Below are 20,563 nucleotides of genomic sequence, written 5' to 3'. Positions count from 1 at the left end.
CAACATCTTGATGTGGGTCTGGCTTGCAGATTACCAGTTAGCTACAACAGCAACGGAGAAAGAGTTTCATAGCAAAAGAGATGCTTTTCAGTTTTAAGTAGGGATGCACCGATTGCAGATTTCTCAGCCAATACAGATGTGTAGGATATTAATTTGGCTGATGTCGATACTTGTTATTTTATTATCCGCCAGGTAAACAAATAAATCTCATAAAAAATATGAAACCATCTTGATCGTACTTTGAATGAGCAAAAATCCAATCAAACAAATTTATGAACAGTTTGAGTTTCTCAGATTTTTTTAGTGGCGTAATTGAATGCACCATTAGTTTAACAAGTGTACCTGAAGGCACCATAGCCCATATGCTTTACCTTCGTTGTTGGTTTACATATGTAACTCACTCAAGGAGAAGGCAAAATGATCGCCACGGTGGTGACTTCAGGGAAGCAGGAGTATTTTCTGTTGTTTCTCCGTCATCTATGACTCAGGCAGTGGCCATGGTGTCTGGAATAGTTAAGCTACAGGCTACCGGTAAGCTAACGTTACCCTATGTTTTAGCTGCATGCTACCAGCCGGTAAACTACACTCTCCATAGGGAAATTTTTTCACCTTCTCGAATGCTGTGGTTAACATAGAGTAGAGTCGTTCTGTCAGCTTTTCAAATGGCCAATGAGATTCAATGTATTTAAACTCTTGACTGCCACACCTCCTCTTGAAATGTCACAGGAATGTTTTTGCAAACTGCATATCACTGATCTTTCTCCAAAACAGTAAAATACTCCCACATAGCAGACATTTTATTTGACTTATTTCAAAACAAAAACGCATGTGCGTGAACCTGCAGCCCCCTGGCGTTATGGCATGCCAGAGTCCCCGCCTTTTGCCTTTTTCGAAGCTGGGTAGGCTACTGTTGTATGAGTCAGACCAATTATCCCAACATTAAGGCAGCGCAAAATAGATAAACATCAGCTACTGCCATCAGCGCATGTCACCTTATTTGCCAATGGGCCAATGACAGTAAATTGTCCGATTCCAATGACTAGTACCGTGACTCCTAATTGGGGGTATAAACCTTTGTGTACTGTTACACATCTAGTCTGAAATACTGTATTTGGTTTAAATGTAGTCATCTCTTTTCACATTACCAAAACAGCTCAACTCACTGGAAATAGAACGATCCTAGTATCAGTTATGTTATATATGGCCTGTTTGGTATATCACCTGTGACATAAAAATGAAAAGTCCTCCTGCGGGAAATACTTCAAGTTAACCATCATTCTTAAACCAAATTAAGTTCTGCAAGATTGTTAATAGGTCTGATTGAGTTTGGAATCATTTATAGACATGTTTTGGTGGGCACAGAAATTAAGTAATTTATAACTACAATACATAAAACATTTCTAACTGGTCTGCTGTATATGTGCCTATACTTTCCGTAGGTCTGTGAACTGTCTTTCAGTCTGCTCTGTGTATTTTGTGTCCTTGACCTGTTGATGGTGTCTCCATACGTGGCCCTGATGAGCTGCTGCAGCAGGTTCTTAATGTTCCTGCGCAGCCACTGGTTTTTCTCCTTAAGGTCAAACACTTCGTCCATCAGTAGCAGCATTACCCTCAGTGGGATGTTATCATCCACCTGGACACACAAATAAACATATAAGTGACCATTTAAATAACTAAAAGCCCAAGGAAATGAAAGAAATTAAACAAACACGCAGCACCCAAAATGCCCACTGACTCACGTTGTCATCAAGCTGAGCAGAGACTCGACAGTGTTCAGGGTCAATGTCAGACTTGGGGAGGAGTGGAGGCACCTGGAAAAAAGAGGACACTGGATAGTCATACGTTCAGGGGTGGTTTTTGGCACGGGCGACCCGGGCAGGCATTTTATCATGAGTCATGGGGGGGCGCCACGAGCACTTGAAGAAAAAAAAAAAAAAAAATCCTCTGCTCCGAGAAGCAGTTTTCTATTATCTATCATTTCACTGAGTGGGGAATTGGCAGATTGGCGCCCCTGCAGCTGCAGGCGCCCCTGCTTGCTGGAAGTGCTGTGCACAGACTACCATTTCACTGTGTGGGGAATTGGCAAATCGGTGCCCTCCTTGCAGCTGCAGGCGCCCTGCTTGCACCCCCTACTTTCACAATGAAATGGACTATTCCCTATCGGTGCGGGGCCCGGCGCGAAAGATAAACACACGGTGACAGGAGAAATCGGAAGTACACAGAGACGGAGCAAGACGAGTCTAAACCTTTCTTTTATGGCAATGGTCTAAATGCGAAAATCAAACAAAGTTACCCAAGCGGCTCAAATAAAAGAAAAAAGCGAAAAGACATGTTTTCGGCAGTAGCAGGACCTTCATCAGCTCCCGTGGCTGATGATAGTGGTGTCGGTGTCGGCGACAGTGGCATGCACAGTGAGGAGGAGACTCAGGAGGAGAGCGACAGAGATGAGGGAGTGAGGGTAGAACCTGCGGTAAGCACAACTCCCCTTAAAACACTTTGCCCCTTGATAAAACTGAGCCAAAAACTGAGTGGTGGACAAAACACTACAACAATAAAAGACGTAGGCATGCTTTACTGTATGATTGCATTAGTAGCCTATATAAACGTTGCACATCATGCAAACTTTCTTAACGAGAATTGTAGCTTTTCTATATAGGCAGACAAAAACTCATGATAGACCTCTTCAAATTAAAGCACAGGACCTCTTGAAATGATAATATATATATATATATATATATATTAGGGCTGTCAATCGATTAAAAAATGTAATCTAATTAATTACATACTCTGTGATTAATTAATCAAAATTAATCGCATACATAATTAACGGTGCCTGAACCGATACTTTTTAAGAAAGTAAAAAAAAGAAAAGAAAAAAAAGGGTACTAAACAACAGTCAGTGACATTAAAGAACGGCTTGTTTATTGCTAAGGCCATATGGTCAAAATTAAATGATTTAATAATAATGTATACCAATAACAATAACTTATTTCACTAGTAAATTGCTGTTGAACAACAAAAACAACCACCAGATTGGAAAAGGACATTTACAATAACTTCAAATGCATCACGAGGCTGTAGTTTACCAGTTTCATTGAACTGTTTCAGTGTCTGTGTTGTTTTTCCGACGGCAGCTGCAGATTGTTACATACAATGAATCCTCTACAGCAAAACACAGTCAAACTTTACACCGTTTAGCGTTAGCTGTCAGCATTTTAACCATGTTTAATCCAGCTACTAGCTAGCGGTAGGCTAACGTTAGCTGCTGTCAAGTATAGTGTTAACTAGCTAGCGGTAGGCTAATGTTAGCTGCTGTCGAGTATAGTGTTAACTAGCTAGCGGTAGGCTAACGTTAGCTGCTGTCAAGTATAGTGTTAACTAGCTAGCGGTAGGCTAACGTTAGCTGCTGTCGAGTATAGTGTTAACTAGCGTCACGTGCAGCGGTGTTTGTGTTGCAGTCTGTTTCAGAGCATCAGAGAGAAGCGCCGACATATCAGTGGCACCAGATTTCGGTAGCCAGGGTTGGCAGGAAGAAGATTTTTACAAGTAAATGTTCCAATCAATGATCCAGGCAGCACATTCTCGTCTCCCTCCTTCATTTTACAGTCGAATGGTGGCTAGAACGGCTCCGGGTCAAACGTCAATATGGAATGGATTAATCTGCGTTATTTTTTTTTTAACGTGTTATTTTTTCTCAGATTAATTAATCGAAATGAACACGTTATTTTGACATATATATATATATATATATATATATATATATATACATATATATATATACATATATACATATACATATATATATATATATATATATATATACATATACATATATATATACATATATATATACATATACATATATACATATACATATATATATATACACATATACATATATATACATATATATATATATACATATACATATATATATATACACATATACATATATATACATATATATATATACATATACATATATATATATACATATACATATATATATATACATACATATACATATATATACATATACATAGATATAGAGCTTGTTGTATACCGTTTTATTAATTTATTAATCTTGTTAAATTTTTTATTATTGTATATATTGTTGGCACATTTATGTATATAGTGTATATTTATTTTAAGTTCTGATAACCTTTACTGTCATATTTTGTGCAGAATTGTGTTCATTGTGGAGATTGTTCACCTTAAAAAGTGTGTTTCCTGTTGTAATTGCAATAGTTAAATAACTGGATTATCTTAAGTGTGTTTTTCAAATGCTCTAATGAAGGATTTTGCGCTCGAAGGGGGTCTCGCCCTGGGTGTAATTCAATGTAGAACCGCCCCTGCATACGTTGGATGAACTCAACTTGTCAGAACAGTGAGGGTAAGAGGAAACTGGTTTATTTACAGAAATAGAGGCCACAGGGCCAGGACTTGTGAGGACTGGTGCCCTATAAGGAGTCCAATCATTATAACCACAGCCAAGTGATTAGGTTTAAATCTAACAGACCAAACAGAAAATATACACTTTTTACACTGATAAACTAGACTAGTACTTGCTCTATGTGATGGTGTTACCTTGAGTATGGACTGTTTGATGTCCTGACCCAGTCTTTCTGACATGCGGCCCATGTTATCAGACACCTTGGTCATGCCCTCAGCCAGACTATCTGGCAGGCCCTTCACCGCGTTGGACACGTTTCTCATGGAACTCCTCAGAGGATTTACAAATGTGTCTATCTGATGGGGGAATAAAACAAAAAGGAGAAAATGTATTTTAGAAAACCAGTCACAAATTAGTAATCTCTTAAGTACAGCCACTCATATATCTGTGATGAAATAAATGCAAAGAGTATGCATTTATATATTATTAACTATATATATATATATATATATATATATATATATATATATATATATATATATATTATAAATTTGCAGTTATTTTATAGTAAATAATTGACACTGAAACTTATTCCTTATTCCTAAAAAATTTAGTGACCTTGCGTGCAAACTCCCCCTTGCCCTTGCTGTAGGCCTTGTTCTCTAGGAAGTCATAGACATAAGGAATCAGAGTTGGACAGGCCTTCACCATTTCTGGGTTCAGCAGCAACTGGAACACACACACACACAAAAGTTATTGATATGCACTCTATAAAATGATGCAAGACAATAAAAGGCATTCAATATTTGACTAGTCAACACTAACATAAAATTGTTACCTGTAGGTAAGCATTGAGGTCTTTTTTTCTCTTCTCCAAGAAGTCTCTGTCCATGTTGTTGAATGTCTTCTTCCCTGGCAGCTTAAGGATCGACGCCAGGTTTTCAAACTGAAACACAAGATATGAAACACTCAGAAGGAGACAACCAAGTTCATGAGATGTTAACTTTCTTCTGGGGTAGAAATGTTCCTGACTTCTGAACAACTGATACACAAACATTGTATCTCACACACACACACACACACACACACACACCTGTTCAGTGATCCTCATATGGAAGTCGTGGAAGTCTGAGTAGCGGCGATAGGTCTTCCAGCAGTCCTCACTGCCGTCATGGTTGCGTCTGAACACAGTGATGGCGTACAGCGCGTAGGTCTTACCGTGGTCATTGCAAACCCCTGCAGCACCCCAAAAGCCGGGGAGACAAGCGTCAGCTACCCCGTCCGGCATTATATCCAAAATGGGAATGTGCAGGTTCAAAGTATGTGCGGAGAGGAAGAGCAAGCAAAAGAAAGAATGCAGAGCAGAGGGTGTGGAAATGTGATAAAAGGGAGGGAAATGTGACAGAATGACAGGAAAGGTAAGGGAGGGAAGAGGAAGAAAAAGAAAGAACAGAAAAACAGTGTAGGTGATAAAATGAAAGAAATAAAGAATACTGGAACAGTATGAAGTGACAAAGCAGACATGATGAATGGAGCTCGGAAAACATGCCGGCCAGGGAGGGACTAACAGGGGCTAACAGATACCTGATATACAGTACACAACAAATTCACACACTCTTAACATAAGCCATTACAACACCCAAATCCCACATCAAGTGAAAGTCAAATGAAATGTTTCTAAAAACCTGACATGCATACACAAGTTGCCAGAATCTAGCATAAACCCGTAAAGTTTATTTTACAACCCTTAATCAAAATTGACATTTGTAATCACACCAAGCATAAAGTGCCAGAGTGACTTAAAGAGTGTGTGTGTGTGTGTGTGTGTGTGTGTGTGTACCTGTGTCGGAGATGAAAGCATGTAGGTGCATAGATTCATCATGGCAGGAGTTTGACAAGTCGTCCAAAGACTAAAATCACAAGAAACAAGTCATCATTTAACTAAGCAGTTGATGATGGGCGACAAAAACAATGCTGGGCGTGTCTCTACATCAGCATTTTTCTGAGCCCTGCAACATGAAGTGAAGAAGACTTACTATGTTTATGCTTCCTGTGGGAGAGCCATTGAAGGATTCTCCATCACCGTCATCAGACCCCCGGTAGCTCGGCTCTTTCAACATGTCCAGCTCTGCTAGCATGCGGACGTAAAGAGGACTTTGCTTGAATGAGGGGTAGTAGCGCTCATCACGTAGCATCATGTCATACACCTGGGATAAATATGTTTAAAACAGTTTGTTAATAGGTGGAAAACCAGCAAGGCAGTTCATTCAAAAAAGATCAAGAAAATATAGTGTAAAGCAGAACATTTTTAATATTTTACATGATGCATAAAATTCCCTCTTATGCAGATAAAAGAAAAGAGTGAGTACATTTCTCTGGATTTCATCAAATATCTCTGGTGTGGGGTCGTCTTTCTGTAGCTTCTCCCCTAGTGTTGTTACGGATGCCTCGTCCACCTGCACCCTGGGTGACGCCTGTTGGGTTTGAAAAAAAGAGAAGATAGATATTGTAGGATACTTTCTCAAAATATTCAACCTTATAGGCGAATGAGCGAAGTGTTGTTAAGCAAGAGCATTTGTTTGAAATTTACCAAGAAATTACAGGCAATATGTATAATCTGATCTTCTGAAAGACCAAAACATTTTAAGTGTTGATCTCCTTTATGGCTAAAATTACTTTTGAAACACTCATGTGATCTTAACACGCCTCCCACCTTATCCGAGAGGTATTGTTCGTAGACACCCAGTGCAGCAGCCTTTAGCAGCCCCTTGGTGGTGCAGGGCTGCTTTTTGCCATCTTTCTGCCAGCCCTGCATGGCCTCCAGTTGCTGCTGTGCCGTCACCCTGTAGCCCTCCACTGTGAGCCAGAAGAACAGCTCTGCCTGGGCCCCTGCTGCCTGCATGAAATCTGGATCAACAGCCACATAAGAGTTGGTGTCTGTCTACTATAGCACTTTGGTTACACATACATGCATAGTAACTAGGCCGGTGCCTTTAACATTAAGCACTTGGTATTTTTGGCTGCCCGTGGTCTCTGGTGACCTTGTAACTAAAGATCCATCTACTGTTACACTCTTAGTAAACTCCTTTGGATAATATGAAAATAAGATATGAAGGTTATGATACTTTTTACTTTGGCTGGTTACAATGTGTGAGTTTTAGTGATCTAAACTCATTTATTTAAAAAAAAATTCATATTAAGCATTTTAAATGACAGAACCAGCTATACTGTTTAGGCTGTTGGCACTTGCTCATTTTCCACAAAAAATCTGACACAACTTGGCTTGAGTCCTTAGTTTGCACATAAACGCAAACACACAAACACACTACTGTAATCTGATATGTAAAGTGGAGTGACCTTTTAAGGTCTCTGACAAGGTCTGGGACTGAAAAGAAGTGTGTGCCTAACCAGACAGGTTGGAGTTATACATTCTAGAGAAATGGAATAAGTTATGGATTATAAATATGATTAATATAAATGTTCAGGGTTAAGGCCTTGGAATGATGCATGTCCAGAATTACCCATGAAGAACTGCAGGGCTATGTTGTGGATGAGGATGTGATCCAGTGGGATAACACACAGCTTGCCAAAGTTGGCTGCCAGCTTCAAGGCATCCACCTCCTACATAAGACAGGAAAAGGATAGGTAAAGTCTGATACACAAAATGTAACTAACAAACTGACTTTGAGCAATTGCAGCTGGTACTTGCAGACAATGTTTTACCATGAAACTAACAATTAGTGCATTAGTAAGCATTATACGGTTGTGCTGCAGTTTCTCACCTTGCCAGAGTGCAGTCTCTGGATCCTGGTCTCACACACCTTCTTCACAAACAGAAGACTGTTAATCTGGTTCTTAATCACATTGATGTCTAAAGGACAGAGAAACAAAGACATCAAGGGAGGAAATGAAAGAAGTGCATTTATTGAGCCCCGCTTTAAATATGGGCTTCGTATCTTCCTGCTCATATGATGAATTAGTTTCATTAGTGAATGTCTCTGTATGTCAGTGAGAAAAAAGTCAGTGAGAAAAAAGTGCCCACCATCTCCTGCGGTGTCCAGAGAGCGGAGGTACTGCAGCTCCTCTAGCACCTTGTCCTTGACGGCTTCCAGCTCAGGAGGCTTATCTGTCAGCTTCAGGATGTTCATGAAGGCTTCATAGTTACAGCTGGAGTCCCGTATCTATACAAAATCACCCCCATTTACATATCCACATCATACATGCCATGTCGTTGTTTCTGTCCCACTTCATGCTTTCTTGATTTTTTTGTTTGTTTAGTTTTTATATTATATACACAAATAGTCAGTTCAAATAATGGCTAATAGGTAGGAGGTATGGATGGGTGTGAGTGTCAACTCTCACCATCCAGATGACAAACTGGTTGATGTAATCTGGGTCGCTAAGCTGGTTGATCAGAGGAAGTAGCACACCACGCGCCAGCACCTCCTTAAAAAAACAACATAGAACATTTTCAGGTTCGCTCACAACAATTTACACAACAAACATGGCATCATGTGGTCTGGTACGGCATTGTAGTCTATTCAGGAGCCTGTTGTTGGAAAATAATACTCATGGCTGGCTTGCAGCCAAAGTAGCAGCTTTTGGCTGGTGGCTCAACTGTGATAAATTAACAACACAGGTTGTATGACACATTGTGTGACTGAATATGTGATTTCTCGCCTCACATTTCCATCTCAGACCAATGAAGTCACGTGTGTTGTGATCATTTGAGAGACAGTGTAAGTGAAAGAGATATTTTGTTTGTTTGTGTGCACTCACCCTTAGGAAGTATCTCATGTTCTTGTTGTGGAAATCTCCAGGAGGTAGTAACAGATATAGAAGCAACTCACACAAGTCCCGAAGAAAACCTGACACACACACACACACACACACACACACACACACACATGCACACACAGTGTTTACTAGTTAGCAACATGCGTGTGAAGAGTTCTTCATGGCAGTTCGAACTGTAAGGCTAGACACATTACAGAAGTGTGTTTACCTTCTTCATCTTTGTGTGAAGTGCACACTACATCTCGACAAATCTTCCTTTCCATCTCCACCTCGGCCTCAAAGAAGGAGTCCACCAGCTCCTCTGTTATGTCCCCTGTTCAGACATCACTCTCTGTCATTGTCATTATCACCACTAATGTCTAAATTCTAATAATTTGACTTAATCAAAACCTTTATGGAGGATTTTTTCTGCACCACTTATTGTGTAGTCCATCAAAGGATCACCAAACTCTGATTGAGCTCTGAACTGAATCATCACAATCATTGTTAAAGACAAGCTGACTCAACTCAGGTGACATGCCAAACTGGCCAAACAATGCCAATACTAATGACAATTGTGAGTGAGAAAGCAAGTGTGTGTGAATGCGTGTGCTTACTTTGCTTGTCCTCTCTGTCAGCGAGGCGATCCTGGGCTTTTCTAAAGACACGTAAATGGGTGGCAAAGTCGTCCACCAGGCGAGTGGTGAAGTAAGGCTGCCAGTCCACCTCTTTGGACCTTGGCACATAAACACATCAATAATGTAGAAAATTGAAAAATAAAAATTGGTTTGAATAAAACATTTAATATCACGACAGAAAACGTATGCCCGGCTTGTACCGTGTAGAAAACTGGACAAGGGCATTCTGCAGCGTCTGTCTGATCTCCAATAAGAAGGACTCATCCTCGCTCAGAGTGTAGTACCAGTACTGGATATAATCTCTCAGGGCAAACTGGATCACCTATAGAGGCAAAGAAATATGGAGGAGAAAAATAGAAAAGAAATTTAGTAAAGACAACCCAATGAGCTGGACTGAGGGGAGTGGAAAGAAAACAAAGGGATTGATTGTTAATTAAATGCTGTACAAGATTTAAGTGTGAGATGGGTAAATAAGTGAAACACAATTAAATGTGTTGATTATCATTGTCTTGTAGAACAGATTACTGGGCTTTCAGGTCCTAGGAAAGCTGGGTAAATCAATCATTTAGTTGTACCGTTGCATACAGTAGGGATTGAGCTGAGTAGTATGATTAAATCAAGCAAACATATGAATCAATGTTAACTGTCATTATAGGCTGCTACTTTATAAACTGCAGAGGGAGGTAGGACTTTGTCATGAAAGTGTGTTTGTGCAGATGAGAAAAGAGACAAAGAGAATGTGCCAGAAAAATCAAGAACATAAATGTCTTTCAGAGAGCATGACGCAGGTTTACATGATGTCATGTTTAGCTATGCTAAAGATCTCAAGGTTCATATGCTGCTGAAATGATTAGTGTGCATTCCAAGGGAGAAGGGGAGAACAGAAGCACCACAGTAGAGCAGTTAGTGTCATCTGACCATCACAAACTGCTGTGTCTGCACTTAACTCTGCCAGCTACGCTGCTTTACTGAGGACAACATGCTAAAAGCTTGTTTTCAGCGGGAAGTGTTGTAACCACAGGATAGGGTGGAAAGAAAAACTGTGACCAGACAAAAGCTACTAAGCTCATTTTCCCTGGCTGCAACGCTGACTGACACTCACAGCCTAACCGAAGATCTATTTACGAATGCGTTGAGCTGAAAAAGATTCTGAGTCAATTACCAGCAGACTCACAGCCAGAGTGAAACTATTACAGTTCAGCCTGCAACAGTCTTTTACTTAAGCCACATGATGAAGAGAGCTTTGGTGCAACACTGACAGTGTAACAGTACAGAAACATTCAGTTCCACTTTCTGGCCACACAAGTAGAGCGTTACCTGCTTACATGATTTAAGTAATCTAGAATACATTTAAATATTGTTTTGTAGACATAGTAATTAACTATGAAAAACACTAAAGCTGTTTATTAACTATTAAATCAATCAAATGATGTATGAAGATGACTTACTAGTAATATGTGACCTCTCTCTCATCCTCATAAAAATATAGAAACAGAACTGAAATTCATTCAGTGTTAAGGAGAATGTGTGCCAGCCACACATTTTGTCATTACCCCTTATAATGTAATAAAGCTATTAATTCATTTAGTTATTTGTCATATTTTTTTCCAGAGCTTTTAGTTGATTTTATTTTCATTTGTTGGAAATATGCATTTTTTTGGCCGGACAATAGCCAGCATTAAACAGCTGACAGACATCCTGCTCAAACCAAATCCAATGACACAAAACACAAGGAACCAACCTCTTTTGAATGGGAGACATTGAGGCTTTAGGGCTTTAGGTATGCAGTGTTTGACAGTGATGACTACTTTTTGGCTTGAGGCTGTGAAGTTGCTGACCTGGGCTAGCTGATGGGTCAGACAGGGACAAAAGTGGGCCGGTGTCCAAAATTTCTGCAGTGTTAGTATTTGTCACCCAGTCATAATTCTCCCGTTATCTTATGTTGGCTTCTCTGCTTAGCTGTTGTCCAATTAACATTTGTGCAATGTTTTTTATGACCAATCACTATGCCACCTCATATTTTAGTGAAGTTGACAGGGGAGTCTTAAAAGCAAAAGGAAATACTTTCTTAACAGTCAGCCCTATATGATGACATTCAGGATTTGTAACATTTAGCACACACACACACACACACACACACACACACACACACATACACATACACACACACACACACACACACACACACACACACACACACACACACACACACACACACACACACACACACACACACACACACACACACACACACACACACACACACACACACACACACACCTGTTGTAGTGGTTCATCTATGAAACTGGAGCCAGTCAGTCTCCTGTCAATCTTTATGGGCTTCATCTCCAGCTTCATCTCATCCAATGTCTGAAGGTAAAAGACAATCAATGAAACTGTTATGATCTGCTTGGTAACTGGCAAGCAGACTTCAACAAAGGAACTTGATTGATTAATTTGTTTGTGTAGGTGAGGTCAAAATGTATGTGTGCTCAAGCATGCTTTTACCTTTAGTATACCAATTTGTGTGGGTGGCAAGTAAGACTGCTCGCACTTTTCCAGGTGTTTCTCTGAGTTGATCTTTCCATACAGGAGAGTGACCGCAAAGCCCCTGGAAAACAGAAGTGAGAATGAGAGAAAACTGATTGATCAGGTGTTGTGGTTAATAAGAGAGAGCTTGCTTATGTAAAGACATGATGGATGGTTTACTGGTCTTCCTGCTCACCCTCCAATGAAGCAGAAGATATAAAAGGCCAGGTAGAATACAGCAAAGGGTCCAAAGGTGACGAGGAACAGCACAACTCCAAGACCCCCCCATCCCCAGATGGACAGACTGGCCTAAAACACACACACAAACACAAAACACAGGCTAAATACTTCATGCACTTCAGCTTATACTTCAACCCATATGGAGATCATTAGAGTTGGTCAGAAGAAAGATTTCATCAGTAAAGCCTGATCAAGCCATCTTCTATCACTTAATGACAGATCTTTTAATATGCAGACTAAGACCAAACTCCAAAAATAAAAAGTCCTACATTTACAAATTTGATTTAAAAAATCCCCACATAAATCAATCATCAATTCTCCACATAAAACTGTTTGGACTCGACTGCTCACTCCATTGTAAAGAAAAAGTACCAATAAATCAGCAGCACTCTGATACAGACTAAAAAAGATTATTAGACAATTGCGTCATCCACAGGAAAAACACTATTCTACACTTTAGATGTCGGCACAGGAAAAGATTATTTAAAAAAGACACACAGGGTGGTGTGTTTGATTGTTAGAGAGTATTAGGCATAGACTGTGTGTGTGTGTGCATACTTGTGTGTCACATCCTATGGTTTTCCTGTTATTGTCAGTGCAGGAAACCAAGCTCTTGTTTGAAACTGTGTCCCAGTTCTCCACGTTACTCGAGTAGACCCATTATTTTCAGTCCCATACTATGCCAATGCTACAGATGCGATCATTGCAATTAAAATACACCAGAAACTTAAATCCCAAATTTAGATATCAGTATCGATACCTGAAATACCTCAAATCCAGTATCAATCAGGCTACACAGTGTGTGTATGCATGATGGGGGTTGTTTTTTGAAGGATGAGCCTGCCATAGAGCTCCACAAACTTGACTGCCCCAGCAGCAAGCTGGACTATTGGGGCATGCAACCCTTAGCAAAGTACTATAATATACAGTTTCATTAGTTAATGTGAAAAATGCAGTTATCTACACAATGGTGGTTAAAAGTGAAAAACTCTCACAGAGTCACACACTGTATAAAGCTCACACTCTGACTGTGGAGCCATCAGATAGACAGACACCATGGCAATCAGCAGTGATGATCTTCGGCTGACCTACATTCATTCTAGAGTTCCTTAGATAAACAGCTCCACTGATGGAGCCGGATAGGGACAGACAGAGCTTCCTCAGGACACTGAGACATTGTTCTCTCTGCCACAGCCAGCAATGGACAATAAGATGACACATACTGCCAACTGGGCCAGCCAGCTTATATTGTATAGCACAAACAAACAAACATTTAGCAATACTGTATTGATTTTCAATATGATATAATAATGATAATGATAATAAACAATAATGATTTTTTTTTTTTTTTTAAGTTTACGTGCAAAAATATTCATTTAAGAAACCTCCTACCGCTATATGGCTATGCTGAGACGCACCCCTAGTGTCCTTGCCTAACAGTGCCTAGCAGTGCCTTTTTGATAGAAGCTAACAATGTAGCTATGACTGAACTTTGGCCTACTTTAGCATATAAAAATTTGCTCACTAATAACCTGTGAACCACAATCCCAAACTGGCAGTTTGATTTTCTGTGTACTGAATTGTTTACCTAAAGTAAACTTCTTTGACTTTTATGCACATCATGTCTTTTTTTAAACATTAGTTTTTCTAAAATTATACTTAAAAAACAACAACAATATATCGCCTTACGCACAGTATCGAAATATATTGCAATATATTGAATCGTGACCCATGTATCTTGATACGTATTGTATCGCCAGATTCTTGCCAATACGCAGCCCTAAATGTTATTACTACTTTAATGATCAGTCTAATTATCAAGGTTTGATTATAAGTAGGACCTGCATTGCATTAAAAATCAAAACAATGTTTTCAACATCATGTTAAACACTCCATGAGAATCTAAAGGCAATGCTGAGATCATGTCAAAGTGCATGCCTCATGACTAGGATGTCTTGATGACCTATCTGGATTTATAATTTCTGTCATTAGTTGCTTAAGTCTGACATATTGACATGTCTGACATATTGTCCGTGGTGTATCCAGACAGAGCATGATGGGCTACACTGAACAAAGGATCTCAATCGGATCAGGCTTCACAAAGCTGATACCAGTCTATTAAACAAATTAATTGATTGGTTCCAGCTCAGATCTTGCAGATCAGCTTGTGACATCCCTGGTCGCTACACCAGCTGATTACACAGCAGCACACTGGAAAAATAAATCCTGATGCTAATGGCTGTCAGTGAGAACCCACTGACCCTGACTTAACTTACTCATTGTAAACCAAACAACTAGCCTAATACTTAATATATTATAGACATGCTAAGCCTTGTCACAGCGTAGGCTGAAACAGCAAAACTGGTTTTAAACACATGGGTCATTACATTAACAGAACAACAGTATCTCTGAGCACGCCTTGGAATATATGACGCACAGCAGACAGCCATTTCATTTATGAACCTGGTTATGGGAGAAATCAGGTTAGGTCAGGAAATATTAGAACATATCTACATGCACTGCAACTACTCTAAACCCCTCCTTTACATGTAACTGACCAGTAATCAGTTCTCTTCCCCACCACCTACCATATTTTGAACCAAGGCTGACATATTTTAATTGTATTAGTTATGTAAGACTGAAGGGTTTTTCTTCTTTGTTGAATCTGGACTGACAGCATAGTAAGGGAGGATACATTTGTTTCCCTTAATGTAGAAACCAGATTATTTAAATGTATTTTTCAATTTCAGTCTTAGAAATTAAATATTTTGTATAAAAGGAAGTAAAGCTAATGTTTCAATTCATCCCTCTGTGATACTTTCAGGGATTTCCCTGTCTGAAGTCTTTGCCATGCACATGACCTCATCTAACATGCCTGTTTAACATACATTATACACTACATGGCCAAGATGAATTCTCCCAGCAGAAATGTAGCTGTGTTAACCATGTTTCTCTAAATTTCTTACCCGTATTAAGAAAACAAGGATTCTTATGTACGTAAAGTTTAGGAAATCAGGTTATTGCCCAAGTGTATTGAGTGCATGTGAACACACTGGTGTCTGGGCTGCAGAATGTGTCCAAACTGGCTAGACTACCCCCTCTTTCTCAAGTCATAACTGGCTGGGACAAAGTCACAATAGCATGGTTAGGACTCTGGGAAGAGAACAGGGCTGGCCAAAGAAGAGGCCTATTATTATAGTTGAGCTATGACTGGTAGAAATACAAAGGACTGCTATTCACAGAGAAGTTTATAACCTGCCACAAACACTGACTATCTTAAATGAGCTGTTATCTGCCACAATGTTGTCGCCATGACAAGAAAACCACATTAAACACTAGGAAATGACTTTCAAGCAAACCTCAATGAACAGCTTGACCTGTCTGGCCACATCTACTCTGTTTACCTTTGACCCACACAGTAATCACAGAGAAGTCAGTTGCTTCACTGATGGTTCAGTAGCTTCCAACAGCATACTGCCCCTACCTCGGGCTGTGGCTGGATAATAAACTGGACTGGACAACACACACCAGCCACCTGTACAGAAAGACACAAAGCAGGTTGTACTTCCTGAGGAGACTGCTGTCTTTCAATATCTGCAGCAAACTGCTGTTGATGTTTTACCAGTCTGTGGTTACCAGTGTCCTCTTCTACACTGTGGTGTGCTGGGGGGGCAGCATATCCAAGAAGGACACCTCCAGACTGGATAAACTGATCAGGCGGGCCGGCTCTGTGGTCGGCATGAAGCTGGACTCACTGGTGACGGTGGCAGAGAGGACGACACTGGACAAACTGCTGGACGTTACTGACAATGCCAGCCACCCCCTGCACACCGTCATCAGCAACCAGAGGAGCCTGTTCAGTGGAAGGCTGCTCCTTCCCAAATGCAGGACCAACAGACTCAAGAACTCCTTTGTCCCTCATGCCATCATACTCTACAACTCCTCACTTGGGGGGAGGAGGAAATAGGGTAAAGAGGACATAACATAACAGGAAGGAAGGGAAGGAGTGGTAGCCACTCATTCACTGTGCAATAATTTTATAATCTACTCACATACATACCTGGACACTCTAACTGCTCTTAACTTCTAATTTTTGCTTATATATCTATATATTCTTATACTGTATCTTTTGTTTTCTATACCTCTTTATTTAAAGAGTGTTTTGTTTGTATGCTGCTAAAATCTGCTGCTGGATATTTAATTTCCTTGCGGGAGTCATCCCAAAAAGGATCAATAAAGAGAAGTCTAAGTCTAAGTCTAAGTCTAAGTCTACTGCAGTCATCACTGAGACATTTATTACCACCAGGCCTAAGCTACATGCTAACCGGTGACTGTATTTATTATACACACACATGATAACAGTGTGATAATAAAGTAGCATAACTGTGGAGTAACCTGAACCAGCAACTACTCTTTAGTAAACAACATTGACCTTGGTACGCAGGACCCAAAAGCACAGTGCCAGAGACGGTCAGAGCTGGCTAATCTTCTTTTCTTTTTAAACATTTAAATTCCTTCAAGACTGATGTAGTGGATGTGGGTCGGGTTTGTGATTGCCAGAACAGACATTAAGCAGTGTTTTAGTAAATATGAGGGCAATTCCTGTATCAGTTTAAAGATCTTTGAAATTGGTCCAGTATTGAGCGAGAACGCTGTAACCAGCAGTCGGGGACCGGGCTGCAATGTAATCATATGGAGCAAATGTGCATAATTAATCTCTGTCCACTAAAAGTTCTGTTTTTGCCACTGACATGCTCAGATTATTATTGTAAGTGTCTGACAACATTATAGAAAGGATCCCTAGAGATAGACTTTTTTGTTAAAGAGTAAAATCCTTACTTTTTTTAACAGGAACACTGCAGAAATCGCCAAACTCACCAGACTCCATTTAAATAATCAATACTTTTAGCATATACTAGGGGTGTGCATTGGCACTGCCCTCACAATTCGATTCGATTACTATTCACCAGGTAACGATTCGATTCAATTCGATTCTACGATGCATTGCGATGCATCAAAATTCTACTGCACACAACAAGGCAAATTTTTCATCAGTCATGAGGCAATACAAGCAGTCAGATATTGAACAACAGATTTTATTGGCTGCTATGTGTGTATTTTCACTCTCCTGTATCTTTGACATAAATGTCATTAAATAAAATAAAATGGTACAGGGTATTGGATATGGCATTTTCAAACCTGAAAAAGAAAACACAAATCACTGCTTTCAGTGCTTAGAATGAGTGATGATTTGTTGCTGTTGTTGAAGCCAACTCAGGATGCCAACGATCAACATGGTTCGTGAAGTTAGTTGTATTGCCAACGTGCTTGATTTTAGTGTGGCAGGTTTTACATACCGCGTAAGTCTTGTCTAGTTTCCCATTAACTTCGTAGAATCCGAAATGTGCCCAGATGTCCACTTTCCAAGCTTTGGGTGCGTTTTTAATTACCCGTATTGCGGTCATCTCCCTCCGCCTCAGCCATCTTGATTGTTGTTGTTATGCCCCCGGAAGTAATTGAAACTTCACAACTTTATTGTCCACTCAAGGCCAGAAAATAAACAGTGACATAATCGATTATGGCACTTTGCCGCATCGATGCTGAATCGTGCATGCCCCGCATTGCCGAATCGATTATTGTTGACACCACTAGCGTATACAGAGCCAGCATATTGTCACATGTAAATGGGTGAATTAAGGGTTTATTTCAAACAAACCAGAGCGGTTATTGTTGGAGCAGTGGAAAGACGAACTAAGACGGCTTTTGATTTTGAAGGATCTTACTGTTTAACAAAAAGGTTGACCTCTGTAGGGATCCTTTACACAATGTTGTCAGACACTTATAATCTGAGCATGTCAGTGGCACAACAAGCATGTTTTGTGGACGTGGATTAAAAAGGTGCACAATTGCCCATTAACGTTACATTGTAGCTTGTTTCGCCGCATAGGAAACAGGAAACATAGGAAAATAGGGTCCAGGTTGAAAAAAACAAACCTTAAAGCTACCCTTTCATAAAAAAACACTTACAAACAGATTTTATTTGAACAGTATTATCATGAAAAGAAAAAACATTCTCGTCATTTGACTTTTTCTTGGAGTGTGGGAAATTTTCTCTCCTACCAAATGCAGTCAAATTACATGAGAAAGTATTTGAATGTAGTTCAAATGAGTAACGCAAGTCCAGTCTGACATCAGTCGTGGGCAGCAGTGAATGTGGAGGCTATTCGTATGGGCTTTGCGTGATAAGGTGATGAGGCTGTGGAGGCTTGTCTCTGTAGGAAAGACAATAACCCACACTCTTGAGTCATTACAGCTTACACAGGGTTTTAAACATGAACCATCTGCTCCAGTGATTAACACCCAAGCCCATCGGGAACGCACACATCCAAACATCTAGGCAATTTATTATGCAACCCACACTAGAGCTGTCAGTCTTCCTCTATAATACCATTCAAATTCCATTTGTTATTTTTTTTAATATTCGAATATTTAATGCTCATATGCAGCCTGTTATAAATATGTACTACACTACTCAGGCTTATGCATTGCCAATGCCACTATAACCATGTGGTTGGTCTGGCACGCCGCTCTCTGTTTACTTTATTTTCCACCACGCACACAGTGACAAACACAAAACGGAGAACTCTGTAATGAAGCATTATCTAACAAGTGTATTGATCTGTTGTAAAGGTTAGCACAATGAAATCATGTTAGAAAGCACAGCCGAAACGATTTGTCATAAAATAATTAACACTAACAATAGTGTTCGACGATGCTAATGACATTGATAACTAAGCCAAACGGTGCTGTCACTACTATTTCAGTGATTTAAAAGAAAACTGTTTCTTACAGATTGTCACGTTACTGAGAATACAGCTGTTAAAAGGTAATATATGAAGTCAAGGCTAACTCTGACAGCTGTAGGGCAGCTAACACAGTCTTTAGCTGTCTCCATGAAGCTCCCAGCTAAGCTCCTATAACTCGTGACGTAGTTAGGAAACCAGAACGAGCTAACTATTGATAACATAAGCATTTTGGCTTGGTGGATGTCTTTTTTAAAGTCATGTTAAAACTATTTTCCATCCTTCTTCTGATTTTCCGCCTGTCACCCCTGTAGTAACGTTACTCGGTATGTAACGTTAGCTCACAATGCCTTGTGTTTCTCACTCCCGTTAAGACGTGACATGAGAAAAGGGAGATTAGCTAACGTTAGCCAACCTATTTATAAAAAAAAAAAAAAAAAAAGAAATCACATTCGAATAGTAATTTCAGCATTCGAATAGTACTGATTTTTTTACTATTCGAATTATAGTCGACTTTTGGAATTCGTTCCAACAGCCCTAACCCAAACTGGATAAACACACATGAACATAAGCGTAACTCTCCGAACAAGAGGTCTGCACATGCAAATAGGCAGAAATGTGGTTGTATTTGTTGTTTAAAATCGGTTGTATTAATAGAATGGCCAAGGATCAAGTAGAGAAATATTCACTTCTCTTTACTACAACAATAAAACAACTTCAGAAATGGGTGTTACTTTGCTAATATATTGATTAATGGCCTAGCTCTACTTTCATCTGCCTGTTTCTCTCTTTTCTTGCTTCCTTACCAACTTGCACTGACTAGTAGCAACTTCAATAGTACATAATCTAAATGATTAAAAGCACCGCCACATAGAGTTAAGGTTTTTGAGAAGCGCTCCACTATTGGACGTCCTTGACTACCGGCACATTCAGACATGCACACATCTTATCAGTGTCTTGGAGATTACAATTTTCCAGATTTCCTGGCACAACTTGAAAAAACAACAACATACATACTGCACTGTTCATACACATGGAAGAACTGCTCAAGGGTGGAAATTGCCTTTTTTAGGATCTATGCACAAGTCCTGGAAGGGCTGAAAAAGGTGACACATCCCAAAAAGGAGCACCTTGTTCAATTGTATTTGTCTGTTCTGTATGTTCAAAAATATAAAACAATAAAA

General features: G+C 39.7%; 1 protein-coding gene across 3 annotated transcripts in view; it reads right to left on the bottom strand.

Moving 5' to 3' along the window:
- Positions 1-20,563, bottom strand: part of snx13 (sorting nexin 13) — a 30,210-nt gene that overhangs the window by 4,236 nt on the left and 5,411 nt on the right. For 2 of the 3 annotated variants that reach the window (XM_031323104.2, XM_031323105.2), the window contains exons 2-22: positions 12,533-12,645; positions 12,316-12,418; positions 12,088-12,177; positions 10,008-10,129; positions 9,787-9,905; positions 9,399-9,503; positions 9,173-9,261; positions 8,756-8,839; positions 8,436-8,574; positions 8,176-8,264; positions 7,915-8,014; positions 7,107-7,300; positions 6,763-6,867; positions 6,430-6,600; positions 6,234-6,303; positions 5,487-5,665; positions 5,232-5,339; positions 5,012-5,122; positions 4,588-4,749; positions 1,740-1,811; positions 1,488-1,633 (exon numbers count right to left, since the gene is read on the bottom strand). In XM_031323104.2, the coding sequence (XP_031178964.2) occupies positions 1,488-1,633; positions 1,740-1,811; positions 4,588-4,749; positions 5,012-5,122; positions 5,232-5,339; positions 5,487-5,665; positions 6,234-6,303; positions 6,430-6,600; positions 6,763-6,867; positions 7,107-7,300; positions 7,915-8,014; positions 8,176-8,264; positions 8,436-8,574; positions 8,756-8,839; positions 9,173-9,261; positions 9,399-9,503; positions 9,787-9,905; positions 10,008-10,129; positions 12,088-12,177; positions 12,316-12,418; positions 12,533-12,645 (2,471 nt within the window). The remainder of the gene's footprint in view (positions 1-1,487; positions 1,634-1,739; positions 1,812-4,587; positions 4,750-5,011; positions 5,123-5,231; positions 5,340-5,486; positions 5,666-6,233; positions 6,304-6,429; positions 6,601-6,762; positions 6,868-7,106; positions 7,301-7,914; positions 8,015-8,175; positions 8,265-8,435; positions 8,575-8,755; positions 8,840-9,172; positions 9,262-9,398; positions 9,504-9,786; positions 9,906-10,007; positions 10,130-12,087; positions 12,178-12,315; positions 12,419-12,532; positions 12,646-20,563) is intronic. The other variant, XM_035993075.1, reaches the window with a different exon arrangement.

The sequence above is a fragment of the Sander lucioperca genome, chromosome 16 (assembly GCF_008315115.2).
Source record: "Sander lucioperca isolate FBNREF2018 chromosome 16, SLUC_FBN_1.2, whole genome shotgun sequence".
NCBI classification, from domain to species: Eukaryota; Metazoa; Chordata; class Actinopteri; order Perciformes; family Percidae; genus Sander; species Sander lucioperca.
This window is presented reverse-complemented; position numbering and strand designations above follow the sequence as displayed.